General features: G+C 44.5%; 1 protein-coding gene across 2 annotated transcripts in view; it reads right to left on the bottom strand.

Moving 5' to 3' along the window:
* The window catches only part of WDR45B (WD repeat domain 45B), a 39,114-nt gene extending 14,627 nt beyond the window's left edge, over positions 1-24,487 (bottom strand). Inside the window, exons 1-3 of one of the 2 annotated variants that reach the window (XM_082602737.1) lie at positions 24,321-24,487; positions 19,692-19,766; positions 719-820 (exon numbers count right to left, since the gene is read on the bottom strand). In XM_082602737.1, coding sequence (XP_082458863.1) covers positions 719-820; positions 19,692-19,766; positions 24,321-24,387 — 244 coding nt within the window. In that variant the 5' untranslated portion in view covers positions 24,388-24,487. The remainder of the gene's footprint in view (positions 1-718; positions 821-19,691; positions 19,767-24,320) is intronic. The other variant, XM_082602736.1, reaches the window with a different exon arrangement.
* Positions 24,488-24,882: the final 395 nt, after the last annotated feature.

The raw sequence follows: 24,882 nt of genomic DNA, 5'->3' as shown, positions 1-24,882 counted from the left end.
CGGTGGCTTCTCTTGTTGTGGAGCACGGGCTCTAGGCACGCAGGCTTCAGTAGCTGTGGCTCGCGGGCTCTAGAGCGCAGGCTCAGTAGTTGCGGTGCCTGGGCTTAGCTGCTCCGCGGCATGTGGGATCTTCCCAGACCAAGGCTCGAACCCATGTCCCCTGTATTGGCAGGCGGATTCTTCACCACTGCACCACCAGGGAAGTCCCTCTCCTTTACTTCCAAAGAGCCACACTCTTTACAATGCCATCTCTTTGAACAAAGACACACACACACACACACACACACACACCAGGAACAACACTCCTCAACCCAGAGCCCAGCTGCTCTCTGTTCTGTATGTTTCTGTGAGTCAGTGACTCTCTGCAGGAGAAGCAGCCTCCCCACAACTGGCTTTAAAAGGAGCTCACGGCACAGGACGCCAGCCGCAGAAGAACAACCAGAACAACATGGTACGAAGGCCCCCCTCCAGACAACACAGCTGAAAAGTACGTGCTCTATGTCCATGGGGACAGGTGACCCTGGTCACACGTTTCTTCTCCCAGGAGCAGCAGAGAAAAGACACTCTCTCTCTGGATGCTTCTTTCCCAGGGACTAGTCCTTCATGTGTCACAGGGCCACCATGGAAGATCCAATGTAGCCAGAGACACAAAGATACTCTAAGAAGTTCAAGAGAGGACTACACATGAGGTGCATAATTAAATGCAGGATTACTTTACCTTTGTTCGGAGGGTATTTCGGCTTTTTTCCACCACCAACTAAAGCTAAATAGTTGCAGCGAAATAACATTTCAATATGGCCAACTCCTCCTTCTAGAAATTCTGAAATGATAAAAATAAGTCAGTATGTATATTTTACAATAAAAAAAAGAAAAAAAGTAAAAACGTAACGGTCAGAATTTGATTTTTAATCAGTAATTTGTATCTGCCATTAGAAATGAGAATAGTGACCGGCTAGGAAAATAATTAGCTTCAGACCTCTCAGCATCCTGTCATCATGAACTGTATTTTCATGTGCAAACACTAGGAGCCTAAGAAGCCAATGTAGCAAAATGTATGAAATATCTGAGTTCGTATTTTAAGGTGCAGCAAAATTTGTAAGCTCTGAGGAAGTATGCTGTGATGCAAAAGCTGGAATTCCTTTTCACCACTTTAAACACCTCTTCGACAGGAAGTCCGAAATGCTCAAAAATGTTCACAAATTATGTGAAGACGAACATGTCAGCAGATTTTCAGCTGTGATCCACGACAGAAGGAAGCCCAACAGGCTCTCTCAGGGGAGCAACAGGAGCCCCCAGGAGGAGTGGGGGGCTCAGGAAAGCACACTGTGCTCTGAATGGTTCCCGTCACAGCAGGGCCGCCCCACCCCATCTCCCCAGCTTCCACTCTGGTCTGTTGTGACCACGAGCTCCTGGGACAGTGAGGGGCAAGCCAGGAAACAAAACCTCTGAAAATCAGAAGTTAACCTAAAAATTGACTCCTACCTGTCCAGTCAGAGCCGCCCAAGAGGGACTCAAAGTCCATCAGCTTGCTCAAGGAGAAGTTTCAAATTCAAGGCCTAGCAGAAACCCTAGAAAGGACTCTGCTTAACATTATCCACAAGGAACACAGTACTCCTTATAAACAATTTAATGGTCCCGTGACACACAAGCCACCTCAAGTAATTCTCGCTGTAACAGGATGTGGCCACAGCCCAAACTCAAAGGACTACAATGCTTCAGTCCTTAAACCGCTCTCGGCTCAGTGTGCGGCCTCAGACCCATGACTGCGCAGAAATCCTTCACCCCACAGTGCGGGACACGCCTCCATCACCACAGGCACCACCTGGTTCCCTGGATGCACTCACTGGGCACAGGGAGACTAGCTGCTGGTTAACCTTCAGCCTTGGCCTTTACACTCTTGAAGAGATTAATGGACTCCAACAGACCAAAGCTGAGCAAAACTTGTAATAACCGGCTATTAAACAAATGCTGAGCACCAGTGGGGGAGAAGACGGTCTCTTCAGCAAACGCTTGTTGGGAAAACTGCCAAAGAAGAATGAAGTTGACCCTTAACTTGTATCATGTACAAAAGCTAACTCAGGGGACTTCCCTGGTGGTGCTGTGGTTAAGAATCCGCCTGCCAATGGAGAGGACGGATCCCTGGTCCATCAATGGGTTCGATCCCTGGTCCAGGAAGATCCCACATGCTGTGGAGCAGCTAAGCCCGTGTGCCACAACTACTGAACCTGCGCTCTAGAGCGTGCAAGCCACAACTACTGAAGCCCACGTGCCTAGAGCCTGTGCTCCGCAACAAGAGAAGCCACCGCAATAAGAAGCCCACGCACTGCAACGAAGAGTAGCCCCCACTCACCGCGCACCTAGAGAAAGCCCACACACAGCAATGAAGACCCAACACAGCCAAAAATTAATTAATTAATTTACTTAATTTTTAAAAAAAAAGCTAACTCAAAATGGGTTAAAGACCTAAATGTAAGATGATCCAAAACTACAAGACTCCTGGAAGAAAACAAAGGCAAAAAGCTTCATGGCACTGGACTTGGCAATGACTTCTTGGACATGACATCAAAAGCACAGACAACAGGGGCTTCCCTGGTGGCGCAGTGGTTGAGAGTCCGCCTGCCGATACAGGGGACACGGGTTCGTGTCCTGGTCTGGGAGGATCCCACATCCCGTGGAGCGGCTGGGCCCATGAGCCATGGCCGCTGAGCCTGCGTGTCCAGAGCCTGTGCTCTGCAACGGGAGAGGCCACAATAGTGAGAGGCCCGCATACCTCCCCCCCCCAAAAAAGCACAGACAACAAAAGCAAAAACAGACTGAGACTTCCCTGGTGGTCCATTGGTTAACATTCCACGCTCCCAGGGCAGGGGGCCCGGGTTCAATCCCTGGTCAGGGAACTAGATCCTGCATGCTGCAACCAAGAGCCTGCATGCTGCAACTAAATAAAAGATCCTGCATGCCGCAACTAAGACCCAGTGCAGGCAAATAAATAAATAAATAAATTTTTTAAAGCAAAAACAGACCAATGGGACTACATGAAACTTTAAAACCTTTTGTGCATTAAAGAACTTAAAGTGAAAAGCAAAATGGGAGAAACGTCTGCAAATCACATCCCTGCTAACAGGTTAATATCAAAAATATATAAAGAGCTCCTACAACCCTAAAACAATAATAAAACAAAACAAAACAAAAAGTCAAATAATTGGATTATAAAAAATGGGCAAAGGACTTGAATAGACATTTCTCCAAAGATGATATATGTGTTCAACACTCATGAAAAGATGCACATCACTAAATACAGAAATGCAAGTCAAAACCACAATGAGAACACAGTATATCTTTCCATCTGTTTGTGTCATCTTCAACTTCTTTCATCAGCATCTTAGTTTTAGGAGTACAAGTCTTTTGCCTTCTTAGGTAGGTTTATTACTAGGTATTTTATTATTTTTGATGCAATGGTAAATGGAACTGTTTCCTTCATTTCTCTTTCTGATATTCTGTTGTCAGTGTGTTGTAGATGACACAAACATATGGAAAGATATACAGTGTTCTTGGACTGAAAGAATTAATATTGCTAAAATGACCATACTACCCAAGGCAATCTATAGATTCAATGCAATCCCTATAAAATTACCAATGGCATTTTTCACAGAATTAGAACAAAAACGTTTTTAAATTTGTATGGAAACACAAAAGACCCCAAATAGCCAAAACAATCCTGAGAAAGAAGAACAGAGCTGGAAGAATCACCCTTCCTGACTTCAGACTATACTACAAAGCTACAGTAATCAAAACAGTGTGGTATTGGCCCAAAAACAGACACATAGATCAATGGACCAAAACAGAGAGCCCAGAAATAAACCCACAAACTATGATCAATTAATCTATGACAAGGGAGGCAAGAATATACAAAGGAAAAAAGACAGTCTCTTCAATAAACGGTGCTGGGAAAACTGGACCGCTACACATAAAAGAATGAAATTAGAACATTCTCTAACACTATATACAAAAATAAACTCAAAATTGATTAAAAACCTAAATGTAGGACTTCCCTGGTGGTCCAATGGTTCAGACTCCACACTTCCATTGCAGGGCACATGGGTTCGATCCTTGGTCAGGGAACTAAGATCCCCCATGACACATGGCGCTGCCAAAAACACCCAAAACAACAACAACAACAAACCAAAGCAAAAGAAAAAAACACACCTAAATGTTAGACCAGATACTATAAAACTCCTAGAGGAAAACATAGGCAGAACACTTTTTTTTTTTTTTTTTTTTTTTGCGGTATGCGGGCCTCTCACTGCTGTGGCCTCCCCCGCTGCGGAGCACAGGCTCCGGACGCGCAGGCCCAGCGGCCATGGCTCACGGGCCCAGCCGCTCCGCGGCATATGGGATCCTCCCAGACCGGGGCACGAACCCGTATCCCCTGCATCGGCAGGCGGACTCTCAACCACTGCGCCACCAGGGAGGCCCCAGAACACTTTTTGACATAAATCACCGCAATATTTTTTTTGGATCCATCTTCTCGAGTAATAGAAATAAAAACAAAAATAAACAAATGCGACCTAATTAAACTTAAAAGCTTTTGCACAGCAAAGGAAACCATAAACAAAACAAAAAGACGACCTACGGACTGGGAGAAAGTATTTGCAAACGATGCTACTGAGAAGGGCTTAATTTCCAAAATATACAAACAGCTCATACAACTCAATAACAAAAAACCACAAACAACCCAATCAAAAGATGGTCAGAAGACCTAAACAGACATTTCTGCAAAGAAGACATACAGATGGCTAACAAGCACATGAAAAGATGCTCAATATCGCTAATTATTAGAGAAATGCAGATCAAAACTACAATGAGGTATCACCTAACACCAGTGAGAATGGCCATCATCAAAAAGTCTACAAATAATAAATGCTGGAGAGGATGTGGAGAAAAGGGAACCCTCCCACACTGTGGGTGGGAAAGCAAATTGGTGCAGCCACTATGGAGAACAATATGGAGGTTCCTTTAAAAACTAAAAATAGAGTTCACCATATTATCCTGCAATCCCACTCTTGGGCATATATCCAGAAAAAACTCTAATTCAAAAAGATACAATGCACCCCAATGTTCACAGCAGCACTATTTACAATAACCAAGATGTGGAAGCAACCTAAATGTCCATCGACAGATGAAAGGATAAAGAAGATGTGATATATATATATACATAATGGAATATTACTCAGACTTAAAAAAGAATGAAATAATGCCATTTGCAGCAACATGGATGGACTCAGAGATTATCATACTAAGTGAAGTCAGAAAGAGAAAGACAAATATATTATGGTATCACTTATATGTGGAATCTAAAAAAATGATACAAATGGGACTTCCCTGGTGGTCCAGTGGTTAAGAATCTGTCTTGCGATGCAGGGAACACCGGTTCGATCCCTGGTTGGGGAACTAAGATCGCACATGCTGCGGGGCAACTAAGCACGCGTGCCGCAATGAAAGATCCCACATGCTGCAACTAAGACCCAACGCAGCCAAAATATATAAATATTGTAAAAATAAAATAAAATAATTAAAAACTGATACAAATGAACTTACTTACAAAACAGAAATAGACTCACAGACATACAGAAAACAAACTTACAGTTACCAAAGGGGATCGGGGGGAGGGGAGGATAAATTAGGAGTTTGGGATTAATATATACACCCTAATATATATATAATAAGTAGGACTTCCCTGGTGACACAGTGGTTGGGAATCCACCTGCCAATGCAGGGGACACAGGTTCGAGCTCTGGCCTGGGAAGATCCCACATGCTGTGGAGCAACTAGGCCCATGCACCACAACTACTGAGCCCACACTCTAGAGCCTGCAAGCCACAACTATTGAGCCTGTGTGCCACAACTACTGAAGCCCGCGTGCCTAGAGCCCGTGCTCTGCAACAAGAGAAGCCACCGCAATGAGAAGCCCATGCACTACAATGAAGAGTACCCCAGTTCGCCGCAACTAGAGAAAGCCCGCATGAAGCAATGAAGACCCGACACAGCCAAAAATATATAAATAAATTAATTTTTAAAAATAAAATAAAATAGGTAAACAAGGATCTGCCGCATAGCACAAGGAACTATACTCAGTTATCTTGTAATAACCTATCATGGAAAAGAATCTGAAAAAGAAGATATACGTATGGATAATTGAATCACTTTGCCATACACCAGAAACCAACACAACACTGTAAATCAATTATACTTCAATTAAAGCAGCAACACAATGAGATATCCTGCCACAATCATTAAGATGGCCACTATCAAAAAAACAAAAAAAAAACAAAACACAGAAAATAACAAGTGTTGGCAAGGATGTAGAGAAAGAGGAGTCCCTGTGTACGGCTGGTGCAGCTGCTACTGGAGACTGTATGGTGGTTCCTCAAAAAATTAAAAACAGACTACCACGTGATCCAGCAATCCCACTTGTTAGTATACATTCAAAAGAACTGAAATCAAGGCTGTCAAGAGATATTTTCACACCCATATTTACAGCAGCATTATTCACAACAGCCAAGAGGTAGAAGTAACCCAAACGTCTATTAAAGGGTGAACAAAACATGGTCCAGCCACATAATGGAATATTACTCAGCTTAAAAAGGAAGTTCTGGAACATGGTACAACACAGATGAACTTTGAGGCTATTATGTTAAATGAAATAAGTCAGTCACAAAAGGACAAATACTGTATGAGTCTACTTATATGAAGTCCCTGGAGTAGACAAATTCATAGAGACAGAAAGTAGGATGGTGGGGGCTGGGGGGGGGGAAGGGGAGTCAGTGTCTAATAGGGACAGAGTTTCAGTTTTGCAAGATGAAGAGTTCTGGGGGGTCTGTTAGGGGTGTACTTATTTCCTCAGTGCAGGTTCACTAAGTTCTAGAATCAAATTTAGTAAGAGAAACCTGTGAATTATGCCAAGAGGTAACCAACATATTTTTAAAATACTATCCAACCAAGGGAGAATATTTAATACTAACACAACACTATGCAAGCACTGAGACTTCAAACTTATTAATGTTGGATTTGTCAAAGTCATGAGTTTTCTCAAGTTCTAAAAGCAACAAGTCACTCCCTTAGCAAGATGTAACCAAGCTAATGGGAGAATGAAGAAATGCCAGGAGGCACAACAGCCTCTGAAATGTGACCTGGACACAGAGAACCGATCGGGTGGGATGGGGAAAAAAACAAAAGCTGAAGTACTTCACGTGAAGAAATCACCAAAAATGTGTTAAGGGGCTTCCCCTGGTGGCGCAGTGGTTCAGAGTCCGCCTGCTGATGCAGGGGACACGGGTTTGTGCCCCGGTCCGGGAGGATCCCACGTGCCGCGGAGCGGCTGGGCCTGTGCGCCATGGCTGCTAAGCCTGCGCGTCCAGAGCCTGTGCTCCGCAACGGGAGAGGCCACAACAGTGAGAGGCCCGTGTATCGCAAAAAAAAAAAAAAAAAAAAAAAATGTGCTAAAAGGATATTACATTCTGTTTAAAAGTTTTTAAAAAGTTTTAATTTAAATGATACAGGCTATGATTTTTCTCTAAGCCTCTTTCTAACAACGACAACAAAAGAACAGTATTACACGAAATCAGAATTATTTTGTTTTAACTTGATGCCTATCTATGGCTGACTCTGATGCAATTAAAAAAAACATCAATGTCAAGATTACAAAGATGTTAAAAGTTAAGGATTAAGACAGCAGTTTTGACCACTGTAAACTGCTATGGCCTCTGGCCTTTGGAAAGGAAAAGAGAAAAGCAGATTTTTCAGCATCAACTGGTGAGGCAGAGAAAGGGGAACGTGAGGCTTTCCTGGGAAGAGCGGAAGCAATCAAAGGTGAGACTCCAAACTCCAGGAGATTCAGAGGACTTTTAGTGACCACCACCCAGGGCCACAGCTGCCACCCCACTGAGCACCTGCCACAGCCCCCAAGGGTGTCTGACCCCCACCTCCTGCAGCTGGAGAGGAGGGGGCCTTCCAAAAGGAAGCCCAAGATTGCCATCAGAGCCCCCGAGTCCCAGGCCCCAAGGGCTGGTCCTGAAAGATCAACAGGCGTCACTCACTGACAGAATAGCAGAGACATGCACCCAAGGATGCTCGTCAATATCCACATTTCTAAAAGTCCCCAGGCCCAGCAGCTGGCTATGCAGCAGACTAAACTCCAGAGGGAGATGGAGGACATAAGACAGGCTCCAAGGAAACTTCGACTGATGCAAGCTTCAGGCACAAATCAATACCTGACAGGTCCCACTCTTCCTACAGAACCTGCCTCAAAAAAAATGACAAACTGGGGGGAATTTCCTGGCGGTCCAGTGGTTAGGACTCCGCGCTCTCACTGCTGAGAGCTCGGGTTCGATCCCTGGTCAGGGAACTAAGATCCCACAAGCAGCTTGGCCCAAAAAAAAAAAAGAGAAAAAAAAGAAACTGAAATAAAATGGGGGAGAAGGACGTCTACATGTTGGCTTAACCTCCATTCCGCCGAGAGGCTCTCATACAAAAGGGGAGAACTCGGCCCTCCTGGCACGACAGCAGCCCCCCTGCCTTTTCATCTTGCCTCTGCCCTGCAACCTCCAGCTCCTTTTATTTCCGAGGAGTTTTCTTTTAATGGAAATATCTTAATTGTTTCTCATTATACAAATTATATATTATCACTATGAAAATAAAACAACACAGAAGAGCGTTAAGTAGAAACAGCTGTAAACGAGATCATGCGTGTACTTGTACTGAACTCAACAAACCAATGGCACCACCTGGCACCATCACACTATTTTCCAACTCTTCCCTCTAACAGTGCGTCACGGCTGTACCTCCGTGTCAGGATGTATCACAGCATCTAGCATCTTTTTCCCAATTTTTTCCTTCAGATAAAATCCTGTAAGGCCGATACCGGAGAGGAGGAACCAAGATGGCGGAGTAGAAGGACGTGCTCTCACTCCCTCTTGAGAGAACACCAGAATCACAACTAGCTGCTGGACAACCATCGACAGGAAGACACTGGAACTCACCAAAAAAGATACCTCACATCCAAAGACAAAGGAGAAGCCACAATGAGATGGTAGGAGGGGCACAATCACAGTAAAATCAAATCCCATAACGGCTGGGTGGGTGACTCACAGACTGGAGAACACTTATACCACACCAAGTCCACCCACTGGAGTGAAGGTTCTGAGCTCCACGTCAGGTTTCCCAACCTGCAGGTCTGGCAACGGGAGGTGGAATTCCTAGAGAATCAGATTTTGAAGCCTAGTGGGAATTGACTGGAGAACTTCGACAGGACTGGGGGAAACAGAGACTCCACTCTCGAAGGGCACACACAAAGTAGTGTGTGCATCGGGACGCAGGGGAAGGAGCAGTGACCCCAGGGGAGACTGAACCAGACCTACCTGCTAGTGTTGGAGGGTCTCCTGCAGAGGTGGGGGAGGAGGGGGGCTGTGGCTCACCGTGGGGACAAGGACACTGGCAGCAGAAGTTCTGGGAAGTACTCCTTGGTGTGAGCCCTCCCAGAGTCTGTCATTAGCCCCACCAAAGAGCCCAGGTGGGCTCCAGTGTTGGGTTGCCTCAGGCCAAACAATCAACAGGGATGGAACCCAGCCCCACCCATCAACAGTCAAGTGGATTAAAGTTTTACTGAGCTCTGCCCACCAGAGCAACAGTCAGCTCTACCCACCACCAGTCCCTCCCATCAAGCCTCTTACATAGCCTCATCCACCAGAGGGCAGACAGCAGAAGCAAGAAGAACTACAATAATGCAGCCTGTGGAACAAAAACCACATTCACAGAAAGATAGACAAGATGAAAAGGCAGAGGGCTATGTACCAGATGAAGGAACAAGACAAAACCCCAGAAAAACAACTAAATGAAGTGGAGATAGGCAACCTTCCAGAAGAATTCAGAATGATAGTGAAGATAATCCAGGACCTTGGAAAAAGAATGGAGGCAAAGATGGAGAAGATCCAAGAAATGTTTAATGAAGACCCAGAAGAATTAAAGAACAAACAAGCAGAGATGAACAATACAATAACTGAAATGAAAACGACACTAGAAGGAATCAATAGTGGAATAACTGAGGCAGAAGAACGGATAAGTGACCTGGAAGACAGAATGGTGGAATTCACTGCTGTGGAACAGAATAAAGAAAAAAGAATGAAAAGAAATGAAGACAGCCTAAGAGACCTCTGGGACAACATTAAATGCAACAACATTCGCATTATAGGGGTCCCAGAAGGAGAAGAGAGAGAGAGAAAGGACCCAAGAAAATATTTGAAGAGATCAGAGTCGAAAACTCCCCTAACATGGGAAAGGAAATAGCCACCCAAGTCCAGGAAGTGCAGCGAGTCCCATACAGGATAAACCCAAGGAGAAACACACCGAGACACATAGTAATCAAATTGGCAAAAATTAAAGACAAATTATTGAAAGCAGCAAGGGAAAAATGAAAAATAACATACAAGGGAACTCCCATAAGGTTAACAGCTGATTTCTCTGCAGAAACTCTACAAGCCAGAAGGGAGTGGCATGATATACTTAAAGTGATGAAAGGGAAGAATCTACAACCAAGATTACTCTACCCAGCAAGGATCTCATTCAGATTCGATGGAGAAATCAAAAGCTTTACAGACAAGCAAAAGCTAAGAGAATTCAGCACCACCAAACCAGCTCTACAACAAATGCCAAAGGAACTTCTCTAAGTGGGAAACACAAGAGAAGAAAAGGACCTACAAAAACAAACCCAAAACAATTAAGAAAATGGTCATAGGAACATACATATAATTACCTTAAACATGAATGGATTAAATGCTCCAACCAAAAGACACAGGCTTGCTGAATGGATACAAAAACAAGACCCATATATATGCTGTCTACAAGAGACCCACTTCAGACCTAGGGACATATACAGACTGAAAGTGAGGGGATGGAACAAGATATTCCATGCAAATGGAAACCAAAAGAAAGCTGGAGTAGCTATACTCATATCAGATAAAATAGACTTTAAAATAAAGAATGTTACAAGAGACAAGAAAGGACACTACATAAAAATCAAGGGATCAATCCAAGAAAAAGATAAAACAATTATAAATATATATGCACCCAACATAGGAGAACCTCAATACATAAGGCAACTGCTAACAGCTATAAAAGAGGAAATCGACAGTAACACAATAACAGTGGGGGACTTTAACACCTCACTTACATCAATGGACAAATCATCCAAAATGAAAATAAACAAGGAAACAGAAGTTTTAAATGACACAACAGACCAGATAGATTTAATTGATATTTATAGGACATTCCATCCAAAAACAGCAGATTACACTTTCTTCTCAAGTGCACACGGAACATTCTCCACGATAGATCACATCTTGGGTCACAAATCAAGCCTCAGTAAATTTAAGAAAATGGAAATCATATCAAGCATCTTTTCTGACCACAGTGCTACGAGATTAGAAATGAATTACAGGGGAAAAAAAGTAAAAACCACAAACACATGGAGGCTAAACAATACGTTACTAAATAACCAAGAGATCACTGAAGAAATCAAAGAGGAAATCAAAAAATACCTAGAGACAAATCACAATGAAAACACAACAATCCAAAACCTATGGGATGCAGCAAAAGCAGTTCTAAGAGGGAAGTTTATAGCAACACAAGCCTACCTCAAGAAACAAGAAAAATCACAAATAAACAATCTAACCTTACACCTAAAGGAAATAGAGAAAGAAGAACAAACAAAACCCAAAGTTAGCAGAAAGAAAGAAATCATAAAGATCAGAGCAGAAATAAATGAAATAGAAACAAAGAAAACAATAGCAAAGATCAATAGAACTAAAAGCTGGTTCTTTGAGAAGATAAACAAAATTGATAAACCATTAGCCAGACTCATCAAGAAAAAGAGGAAGAGGACTTAAATCAAAATTAGAAATGAAAAAGGAGAAGTTACAACAGACACCGCAGAAATACAAAGCACCCTAAGAGACTACTACAAGCAACTCTATGCCAATAAAATGGACAACCTGGAAGAAATGGACAAATTCTTAAAGGGCTAACCTTCCAAGACTAAACCAGGAAGAAGTAGAAAATATGAACAGACCAATCACAAGTAATGAAATTGAAACTGTGATTAAAAATCTTCCAACAAACAAAAGTCCAGGACCAGATGGCTTCACAGGTGAATTCTATCAAACATTTAGAGAAGAGCTAACACCCATCCTTCTCAAACTCTTCCAAAAAACTGCAGAGGAAGGAACACTCCCAAACTCATTCTATGAGGCCACCATCACCTTGATACCAAAACCAGACAAAGATACTACAAAAAAAGAAAATTACAGACCAATATCACTGATGAATATAGATGCAAAAATCCTCAACAAAACACTAGCAAACAGAATCCAACAACACATTAAAAGGATCATACACCATGATCAAGTGGGATTTATCCCAGGGATACAAGGATTCTTCAATATACGCAAATCAATCAACGTGATACACCATATTAACAAATCGAAGAATAAAAACCATATGATCACCTCAATAGATGCAGAAAAAGCTTCTGACAAAATTCAACAACCATTTATGATAAAAACTCTCCAGAAAGTGGGCACAGAGGGAACCTACCTCAACATAATAAAGGCCATATACGACAAACACACAGCAAACATCATTCTCAATGGTGAAAAACTGAAAGCATTTCCTCTAAGATCAGGAACGAGACAAGGATGTCCACTCTCACCATTATTATTCAACATAGTTTTGGAAGTCCTAGCCACAGCAATCAGAAAGAAAAAGAAATAAAAGGAATACAAATTGGAAAAGAAGTAAAACTGTCACTGTTTGCACATGATACTATACATAGAGCACCCTAAAAATGCCACCAGAAAACTACTAGAGCTAACCAATGAACTTGGTAAAGTTGCAGGATACAAAATTAATGCAAAGAAATCTCTTACATTCCTATACACTAATGATGAAAAATCTGAAAGAGAAATTATGGAAACTCCCATTTACCACTGCAATAAAAAGAATAAAATACCTAGGAATAAACCTACCTAGGGAGACAAAAGACCTGTATGCAGAAAACTATAAGACACTTATGAAAGAAATTAAAGATGATATCAACAGATGGAGAGATAGACCATGTTCTTGGATTGGAAGAATCAATATTGTGAAAATGACTATACTACCCAAAGCAATCTACAGATTCAATGCAATCCCTATCAAATTACCAATGGCATTTTTTACAGAACTAGAACAAATCATCTTAAAATTTGTATGGAGACACAAAAGACCCCGAATAGCCAAAGCAGTCTTGAGGGAAAAAAAACGGAGCTGGAGAAATCAGACTCCCTGACTTCAGGCTATGCTAGAAAGCTACAGTGATCAAGACAATATGATACTGGCACAAAAACAGAAACATAGATCAATGGAACAAGATAGAAAGCCCAGAGATAAACCCACGCACCTGTGGTCAACTAATCTATGACAAAGGAGGCAAGGATATACAATGGAGAAAAGACGGTCTCTTCAACAAGTGGTGTTGGGGAAACTGAACAGCTACACGTAAAAGAATGAAAGTAGAACACTCCCTAACACCATACACAAAAATAAACTCAAAATGGATTTGAGACCTAAATGTAAGACCAGACACTATAAAACTCTTAGAAGAAAACATAGGAAGAACACTCTTTGACATAAATCACAGCAAGATCTTTTCTGATCCACCTCCTAGAGAAATGGAAATAAAAACAAAAATAAACAAATGGGACCTAATGAAACTTAAAAGCTTCTGCACAGCAAAGGAAACCATAAACAAGACGAAAAGACAACCCTCAGAATGGGAGAAAATATTCGCAAATGAATCAATGGACAAAGGATTACTCCCCAAAATATATAAACAGCTCATGCAGCTCAATACTAAAGAAATAAACAACCCAATCCAAAAATGGGCAGAAGACCTAAATAGACATTTCTCCAACGAAGACATACAGGTGGCCAAGAAGCACATGAAAAGCTGCTCAACATCACTAATTATTAGAGAAATGCAAATCAAAGCGACACTGAGGTATCACCTCACACCAGTTAGAATGGGCATCATCAGAAAATCTACAAACAACAAATGCTGGAGAGGTTGTGGAGAAAAGGGAACCCCCTTGCACTGTTGGTGGGAATGTAAATTGATACAGTCACTATGGGGAACAATATGAAGATTCCTTAAAAAAACTAAAAATAGAATTACCATATGACCCAGCAATCCCACTACTGGGCATATACCCAGAGAAAACCATAATTCAAAAAGACACATGCACCCCAATGTTCACTGCAGCACTATTTACAATAGCCGGATCATGGAAGCAACCTAAATGCCCATCAACAGACGAACGGATAAAGAAGATGTGGTACATATATACAATGGAATATTACTCAGCCATAAAAAGGAACGAAATTGAGTCATTTGTTGAGACGTGGATGGATCTAGAGACTGTCATACAGAGTGAAGTAAGTCAGAAAGAAAAAAACAAATATCGTATATTAACACATGTATGCAGAACCTAGAAAAATGGTACAGATGAACCAGTTTTCAGGGCAGAAGTTGAGACACAGATGTAGAGAACAAACGTATAGACACCAAAGGGGGAAAGATGCGGGGGTGTGGGGACGGTGGTGTGCTGAATTGGGCGATTGGGACTGACATGTATACACTGACGTGTATAAAACTGATGACTAATAAGAACCTGCAGTATAAACCAACAAACAAAAAAACAACTAATACTAAACTTTCTTTTGGTTATTTGTATGGAAATATGTTAATATAAATGTTTCAGACATTACATGAAATTTCTAAAAATCTTATATGTTCTGGTATAATGTTATAAGTCACAATTCTAGTTATTACTTTAAAATGTATATCTCAGAAATAACTAAATTTCCTTGTCAATTGCATTATTATGAACTTTCATCAAATCTTTAACCGTGGTCATTTTTAAGTCTTTTGTCATTTACAGACAGTTCTGGGTGTACTCTGATGCTTTTGCAGAAATGTTCCTATAAAAGGGTTTCATCTTCAAGGAATTCATGGAAAAGACTCTGACAAGTACAGGTTTCTGGTAACTGACTATACTGCTGAACTGAATGAATAAGCAATTTCAGAACTCTAATGGAAAACTGATGAATTCATAAAAGTGCTAACAAATGATCAAGATGAAAAAAAAATTAATTACATTGGACTGAGTGAACTGATGAGGATGATTATAATTTTTGTGATTTTCTGTTTGAATAAGAAAAAAAAATCCCACAAGGACTCAGAGGCAAAAAATATACAAATCAATTTGCACTGCAAAGTCAAGGAGCTGTTACAGTGGAGGATTCCTGGACTGAATGTCAATATTATGACACAGTGTGAGTGTGTTTCGTGTTTGGTAATTGCCATCATTGTTGCTTTTGCTGTGGTCATCCACTTACAGTGCTCGGTGTCAGTTTATCTCTTGCAAAAATAAAATACAGTGTGTGTGTGTGAAAAAATAAAAATAAAAAAATAGATAACTAATAAGGACCTACTGTTGCCTGTGCTAGAGTTCCCTGACACAGGGAGCTCTGCTCAATACTCTGTAATGACCTATATGGGAAAAGAATCTAAAAAAGAGTGGATACATGCATATATATGACTGATTCTCTTTGAGTACAGCAGAAACAACACATTATAAATCAACTATATTCCAATAAAAATTTAAGAAAAAAAATCCTTTAAGTATGATTGTTGGATCAGAGTGTGTGTGTGTATGTGTGTGTGTGTGTGTGTAAATATAGAAAATGAACAGTTTGCCAAATTATTCTACAAAAAAGGTTCTACCAAAATAAAAAAAAAAAAAAAAAAAAGGTTCTACCAATTTAAACTTATACCATCAAGATTAGGAACAGGCCATGGGATGATCTGCCTCTCCACACCCTCACCACTGACTGGACCCCACCACCACCCCCGCACTCCGTCTCACATGCTTCCCATTTCTCTCTAGTCCCCTCACCCACCATGTGCTGGGCTGACCAAGCAGGGCGTGGAGCCCACAGGACCTGCTCTGAAACTGGAGGATGTTGGGCCATGGGTAAGGCGCCGACAGACTGTCAGGTCAGGCAGGTGCTGAACTGGGCAATGTCAGTGACTGTGTGTAAACACGTCACCTCTTATTTCCAGACACTGGGTAGTCTCACCGAGGACCCTGCCCATATTATTAATTACTGCATCCTCAGCCCCCAGTGCAGCACTCAGTGGGCTCAGGAACAAGCAGACTCACCTGCTGCTCCACCTGTCACTCGGCATCCCCTCTAGGCCTCTGTGTCCCCTCTGCTTCCCCACACATGGCTGCCAATGTCACATGTGTGAGCACTGGTCACATGGAGGAAAAGGCGGGCGGTGCTAAAGACAAGGGGACTCCTCTGGACCCTGCTGCCCGCCCTGAGGACCTTGCAAGTTCATCCAGTGTAGGCTACAAAAGTTCTAGTCAGCGTTGGAATGTGGGAGGGTTGTGTTTCTAAATGAAGAGTGGAGTTGACTTTTTAGTACTCCTTTTATTTCTATAACCACTTAGATACAATTTTATCCAAAGGCATCACTCTTGACACATCTCTGTTCAAATTATGATTTGAACCTTCCTTCCAGGATATGCTTGGATGTGTATGTGATATACATGAATCGGAGTTCTACACTCTGACCCCACAGCACCCCTGTGAGAACACCACGCGGGCTGTGCTCCCCGGGCTCCCACGCCTCCCCCGAGCTGAGCCATGCTGCTCTGTGCACGGGAGGCAGGACCTACAACAGCTCGGAGGAGAAAGCTGCCTCCACTGGGGTCTTGGGGATGCCCAAGACGGCATCCCAACACTGCCAGCTCCACCCGATGGTGGGTGTGCCTGCAAGAGGCATTCGGCTCATGGCCAGTCGCGCAGTCCCCTTACTCAGAGCCATGGTCACAGCAGAGACAAGGCCAAGAGCCCAGATCTGGGAATGACCCTACAATGCAGGCACACTTCCTTTCTCGTTTAGGAAAGTAAATCTCAAAGATAAAGAAGGAATAAGGTCAAGTCTTCTGCCTATTTTCTACTGTTGAGTTAGCTGCCAGAAATGTAGCAGCAGACTAGCCTGCAAGGGCATGTAGGGGAAGTCCTTAAACACATCATTAGTAAGCACCACACAGCCCTGCTGGAGGCCTCATCGCAAATCCAAAATTCACTACAAGCTAAGCTCGGGGACGGCCTGCCCCAGACACAGTGCAGCTGAGCAGGGACAGGGAACGAACACGGCACTGTGACACGACAGCAGCAAACCTTCCTGGCACTTAGGAGGTTTAGACGCTTCTAGTTGAATTTATTTTTATAGGAAACCCTAGATTTACTGTAAACATTTCATTAATTAGGAAGCAGTTTTTAATATGCCTCTAATGATTCAACTTTGAAACTGAAGTCTGTAACTCCGAAGTCTGTAGGTCAATTTAAGTAAAAAGTATCCTGAAATTTTCAAGTTAAGCTGTTTCAAAATATTTTATAACTATTTTTCTGTATAAAACAGAGTTGTCGGGGCTTCCCTGGTGGCGCAGTGGTTAAGAACACGCCTGCCAATGCAGGGGACACGGGTTCGAGCCCTCCAGGAAGATCCCACATACCGCAGAGTAACTAAGCCCGTGCGCCCCAACTACTGAGCCTGCGCTCTAGAGCCCTCAAGACACAACTACTGAGCCCACGTGCCACAACTACTGAAGCCCGTATGCCTAGAGCCTGTGCTCCACAACAAGAGAAGCCACTGCAATGAGAAGCACGTGCACCACAATGAAGGGTAGCCCCCACTCGCCTCAACTAGAGAAAGCCCGCATGGAGCAACGAAGACCCAACGCAGCCAAAAATAAATAAATAAAATAAATAAATTTATTAAAAAAAAAAAACCAGAGTTGTCTTAATTCACTACTAACCAAAACAAAACAAATAGAAGTCAGCAGCATAGAAGACTGATAGGAGACTTCCACTGTCGCCTGTAACACTCATTAATCCCAAAGACCCACTCTTTAAGGGTAACCCTGCTGCCACCAATGACAAGGGCACAAGCTTGCAAAGCACTTTCTGTGTGTACTGCCACTCGTCTGTGTGTCTCACGCGTCCTAATTCACCCATCTTTACAATAACCTTAGGAGGCAGGCAGTTATCATCTTTATTTTTCACACATCAAGAAACTGAGGCCAACAGAAGGTGAGGAACTTGCCCAAGGTTACACAGCAATGTGACAAGGGGCAGAGCAGGACTAGGATCTAAATAGTGTGGGCCCAGGGACTTCCCTGGTGGTGCAGTGGTTAAGAATCCGCCTGCCAATGCAGGGGACACGGGTTCGATCCCTGTTCCGGGAAGATCCCACATGCCGCAGAGCAACTAAGCCCGTGAGCCACAACTACTGAGCCTGTGCTCTAGAGCCCGTGAGCCACAACTACTGAGCCCACATGCCACAACTACTGAAGTCTGCGTGCCTAGAGCCCATGCTCCGCAACAAGAGAAGCCACTGCAATGAGAAGACGGCGCACCACAACGAAGAGTAGTCCCCGCTTGCCGCAACTAGAGGAAGCCCATGCACAGCAACAAAGACCCAACGCAGCCAAAAATAAATAAATAAATAAATAAATAGTGTGGGCCCAGAGTCTGAGCCCTTTACTAACCAGCTACATGGTCTTTCTCTAATAAATAAAAGTTATAGACTTCAGCTTACAAAATAAACTCCTGAATATAAAACACCACTTACTGTTTTACATACCAGGGTTGTACGGAAGATTTTACTTGACAAAGAGGTTCCACCACCAAAAAAAAAAGATTCTGAAAATCCCTGATGTAGGATATTAGTTGTCAAAATGGAAGGGGGCTGACAGGGAAGCTTAAGAATGCAGTGACTTCCTCTTACAGATGAGAAACAGTTCTTGCATCAGAAAATATAACTTGCACATTGAATAAAAACCACAACTACAGGAAGAAAAAGGATGTTTCTCATTGTTTACGATTTATCTGAGATTTGTTCATCCGTTGGCAGATAAGGACCAGGAGACACTAAAAGCTTAAGAAAAATACATAGGAGAAGAAGAAAATGGATGATTCTACCTGTAAATTATACATTTTTCCTGTCAAATGGGAAAAGGACCACCATTATTTTATTTTACCAACAGAATTCCTAATTCCAGCTTTTGAAAACTTGTATTCCATGAAAACATAATTTAAGACACTGAAATAAGTAAACAGAAGCAACTATATTGCTACAATAGTATTTCCTAAGTGTGGGTCATTTTAAGAGCCAAAGTCCCACGTGCTGTAACTAAACCCCTCACTTGAGCTCCCTACAGCTTCACCTTCAACAGGAAGAGTGCAGTGGCCTGCACAACCGCACCTGGTTCTCTCAGCAGGGCTAGCAGGTACTGGATTCACCAGAGTACCCAGAGTTGCCAACACCCGCTGAATCACCACTGCACCTGGCCCACAGAGCCCAGCACTCATAGAAGCTCAACGGAAGAAAGAGGACAGCTGCATCCAGGCTGACAGGGCCACGAACCCTGTTCACGTCTCAAAACCAGCTCCCCTCTAATCTGCAAGATAAAATCTAGACTCTACAGGCTGGAACAGGGCAGAAACCAAGAAATGTCAGTTACTCTTACCTTGTTTCTCTTTTTCCTTTAGTGGATCGGTGTTATAGACTCGGAATCCATTTTCCATCCCACACGCAAAGCACCCTAAAGTGTGAGACAGACAAATTAATCACCTCACTGGAGTCTCAGCTGAGGACCCCAGGCCTGGTCCGGCACAAGCAAGGGGTCCGGAGACAGTGACCTCTCCCAGGAACTCTTGTGGATGCTCAGACCACAAAAACGTGGTCTTCAAGTGTCACTACAACTCTCCTCATGAACTGTTATCAGAAGATTTGCACGTCACTCCACTGCCCCCCTCAGGGCCCTTCTGGCATCCCGTGGACCAGGCTCACTTAACTCCAGCACGACTGCACCAGCCACTCTGCCACTGCGCACTTCCCTCAACTCCCGCCTCTAATGCTCACCACTGGCCTCCCCGTTCCCAACACACCTCTCGAGGACTGTACCAGCCACCAAGTCCTAGAGAGGCAATGACAAACAAGAAAGTCCATGAGGACAGGCACAAAGCGGGCAACCCCAGCAGGTATGGACACGCCCAGTTGGGGAAGGCGGGGAAGGGCTGGTGTGGGTGGTCTTCTAGAAGGCAGCTTGAGGTCTCCACGACCTCACTCCCATTTGGAACTAATCCTAACTCCCTAAACCCCATGGTCACCATCCCCAAGTCACACACCAGATTGTTAATGGTCCAATTAAAGGCACTGTTATGAACTGAATGAAGCACTCAAGTTTCAAGACGATCCTGTGACCTGGACTTCACTTGCCTAAGTGTGACCAAGACCACATTAATCTCCTTCAACACCACCATGCCGACTCATATGAAGCTTGTGGCCAGAAGGAGAAACACCAAACCCTCCGCTTCTTTTTCCAAGACAAGCTGCAGAGCCTGGACCCTCTCTGCGACCGCACTACTGGCCTGAATGCAAAAGCCACGCTCAGGGTCTATTCCCCTGGTTTTGATCTGCGTTCCAGCGTTGGGAAGACGTTATTCTATCCTATCAGCCACCCATGCCCCCAACATGGAAAGCATGCTTCTATTTTTTGTCCAAGTTACTTATAAAACTGCAAGGACCATGACAGCCTCCTCAGGAGCTGGAGACTGTTCTGCAGTCAACTCTCAGGTACTTTATCTGGGCCTGGAGCCTGACACTCACTCTAAAGTACAGTGTTACTTATTATCTCTAACTTATTCTGGGTTGTAACTCCCTCTTTGTGTTATTGGAATCATGTAATCTGGACAGGGGAACCAGTTTGGCTTTCTGGAAAATATGAAAATAATACAGAAGTTGAAACTTTTCCCTTTCTTTCTCAACTATTACACCTTCCACAAGTTTTAAGCCTGCACCTATCTTATTTGTCTTTGCCAGAACACATATATTTCTAATAAGACTTGTATAAAATAAACAAACAATCCCTACAAATCCACAAGAAAAAGGCAGACAACCCAACAGAAAAATGAGCAAAAGATTTGGACATTTCACAAAAGAGAATATCCCAGTGGTCAATAAACACACAGAATCAGGGAAATGTATACAATCTCACATATACCACAATGAAATCTACTAAACATCCACCAAAAGGGCCAAAACAATGGAAAATACACCAAATGTAAGGAGTGTGTAGAACTCTCACGGGAACTCTCAGAACTGCTGTTGGAGGGCAAACCAGGACAACCACTGCAGAAAACTGTTTGCACGACTACCGCTGTCAATTCTACTCCTAGGTATACAAGCCTTGCAAAAATGACAACATACGTTCACCAAAAGACAGGTATCAGAATGCTCACAGCAGCACCGTTATGCTCATAATGGCCCCAAACTGGGAATCTACCCAAAGACCTACGAATGGTTCAATGGATAAATGAACTGTGATATATTCACACAAAGAAACACTGCACCAATGAGAATGATATACAATTATACTCAACAGTATGGAAAAAAAAATCTCACAAACATGATACTGAATAAAAAAGCCAGAAACAGGGGCTTCCCTCGTGGCGCAGTGGTTGGGAGTCTGCCTGCTAATGCGGGGGACACGGGTTCGGGCCCTGGTGTGGGAGGATCCCACGTGCCGCGGAGCGGCTGGGCCCGTGGGCCACAGCTGCTGAGCCTGCACGTCTGGAGCCTGTGCTCCGCAGCAAGAGAGGCCGCGATAGTGAGAGGCCCACGCACCGCGATGAAGAGTGGCCCTCTCTTGCCACAACTAGAGAAAGCCCTCGCACAGTATAAAAAAGAAAAAAGAAAGAAAAAAAAAAAAGCCAGAAACAAAATACAATACAGATAGGCAAAACTAATCTATGTCATTGGAAGTCAGAATGGGGGAGTGGCTGGAAGGAGCACAGGGTGGCCAGGTGTTTGGTTTCTTAACCTGGGTGCTGTGGAAGGTGTTTTCAGTTTGGAAAATTCAGCAAGCAGAATACTTAGGATACGTGCACTTTTCTGTAAGAATAGTGTGCTTCAATTAAAAGCTAGAAGAAAAGGTACTACAAATACCACAAGACTGGAAACCACTCACTAAGGAGGCTAGGCATTATCCTTGCTATTTTTAGGGTAGGGGAAATAATTAACGGATTTTACTTGGCTATCATACAAAAGTTGGCATTAATCTTCTCATTCTCGCTATCTTAACAAAACTTTTCCCCACAGAGAAGTGTTCAAGCCAACAGCTGGTGACCAAGCACAGTGCGGAGGAAGCCGACTGGCAACAGGGCATCAGAATCACGGAAGGGCATTCTTCTACGCATGAGCCATGTGCAGTCCACATGCAAGTGCTCTTCGGCCACACTCCAGAACCACAGCAGAGTGAGCCAGCGAAGTCAGCCTGTGGCCTCAGTCTCGGTCGAGGCAGGACAAGCTAGTCTACAGAGAAGGTGTGTACTCAAACCCTGTGTTTCCCACGGGAAGAGAAAGAAAAACGGCAGCCAGATTATAGAAATGTATATATCCACACCTCAGAATCTTGAAAACTGTAATGCAAGTTATCTTTGGGAGAAGACAAGTCAAAAGTTTAAACAATTTAAAATTATAAGCAAATGTTTCTAAAGTTGCAATGCGAGTGCTAAAAAAGCTGAGTAAAAATTAAAAATCAGTATAAAAACAAAATGTAATGAACTCAACAATCTGGCATAAATTTACATTACAGGAAATTAGGCTAAGGGTAAGCAGAAGCTTAAGTATAAAAGTATATTTTTTTCCCAGCAACACTGTAAGCTTTACTTGTAATTTATTACAATGAAATGAAGTGGTTTTACAAAAGTGAGAGTGTATTTTTCAGACAACTGAAATATATCCATCTAAAAGCCAATGCTGTATTTTCTAAATAATCTTTGATGAAACCTTTATAAAAAAAACATGATAAACTTCACTGGTTTCTAAAATAATCAGCATCATCGTGAGCCTCAATTACTAAACTGAAACTTAGTACAAGGATGCCTCACCTGGCACTAAGGCAGGTATAGAAGATCTTGCATTTAAAGGGCCTCAGAGTCAGTAAGCTTTTTGCTTCTGTGTTTGCTTTTCAGGGCTGCCTCTCCCCTCCCCTACTATCAGCCAGTCACCTCTTTCCATTGAAAACACATTTCTTAAGGAGTTGTAACACAGTTAACTCCTTAAAGAGTTCTCAATTATTATCAGAACCTGCTGAAAAACCTACTGGTCCTCCTGTGGAAATCAAAACCCCAAATGTTCTGCCACATACTGCTGGATGCCCAACATGTGGCCCTAAAAGGGCACCCCAACGTGGGGCCACACCACCTGCGGTCCCCAGCCCAGCCGTCCCCATCCCACGTTCTTCCCCACGTCCATCTCCACCCCTCCAAGAACACTTCCTGCCCTCAGGGGCTCCTTCCCGAAGGAAAACCCCTGCTTCGCCTCAGTTCCCAGACACACTTAACCCTCCCGGGGCCCCACACTCAGGACCTTGGAGCCATAACCCCACAAGCCCAAGCGCCCACGCACTGGCACAGCGGGGCCACCTCCGCCCGGCCTATTTAACTCTACACCAAACAAACTCCACAGACACGGGTCCTGCAGTTCCTGCTTCTGGATTCTCTTCAAGCCGGCTTCCAAAACCAACACTCGGAACCGACGCGGGTCCCCCTCCCCGGGTGAGAGTGGGGCGCAGCCCCGCAGCCCGCCGGACTCGGAAACGCGAAAAATGCCATTTCCCCAAAGCCGTGCTGGACGGTCCGGTTTCCACCCAACAAAAGAAGAAAGTGTGAGTCCGGCGATTTTTTTCCTACGAAAATCAACAGAAAAGACGAGGACCTTCGCGGACGAGGTCCTGAGCCTGGGGGGCCGTCCTCACCTCAGCGCGACCCCGTCCCGGCCGCCGGGGACCCTAAAGCGACAGGAAAGAACCGACGCCGCCCGGAAAATCCCGTCACCATCCGACCGGGGTGGGGGTGGGCGTCGGGGCGGTGGGCGAGCGGCTGGGAAGTGGGGCGGCCGGGGGGGAGGGGAGGGACGCCGAGGGAAGGAGAGGGAACGCCGGGGGGAGGGGAACAGGCGCCGGGGGAGGAGGGGACGAGCGGCCTGGACGCGGTACGGACGCTGCCGCAGGGCGCCGAGGGCCGAGGGCGGGACCCCGCTCGAAGGGGCAGCGGCGTCGGGAGGGCCGGGGCAGTCGACGGGCTTCCCTCACCGTGGTCCTGGTTGAAGCCGGCGTAGAGCAGCCCGTTGCCGTGCGGGTTGCAGGGCAGGAGGTTCATGGCGCAGCGGGGTCCACCGCGCCTCAGCGCCGCATGCCGCTCGGGGAGGCAGGCCGCCAGGGTCCCTCTGGCCAGCTCCGAGGCCGCCGCGGCCGGAAGCGAAAGGCCCACCGCCTGCGCGCGCAGCCAAGGAGCCGCGGAGCGCCGAGCACATCCATCCGGGGCCTGCCGGGCGGGGAGGTAGCTCCGAGAGCGTCACGTCTATGGGGGGCGGGGCCTGCCCGAAGAGGGCTGGTCTGGTCGGTTCGGGAGCAGGGCATGGTCTGAGGGGCGGGGCCGCGTCTGGGGGCGGGAACTACCTGTCCCAGTCGGGAGGAGACCCCCAGTGCCGCCGAGCCCTCCAGGGGGCGGCGATTCAAAGGGACAGCCCAGGGACTTCCCTGGTGGCGCAGTGGTTGGGAATCCGCCTGCCAGTGCAGGGGACACGGGTGCCAGCCCTGGTCCGGGAAGATCCCACATGCCGCGGAGCAACTGAGCCCGTGTGCCACAACTACT

This window comes from Mesoplodon mirus (assembly GCF_964341445.2).
Source record: "Mesoplodon mirus genome assembly, chromosome: 18".
NCBI lineage: Eukaryota > Metazoa > Chordata > Mammalia > Artiodactyla > Ziphiidae > Mesoplodon > Mesoplodon mirus.
This window is presented reverse-complemented; position numbering and strand designations above follow the sequence as displayed.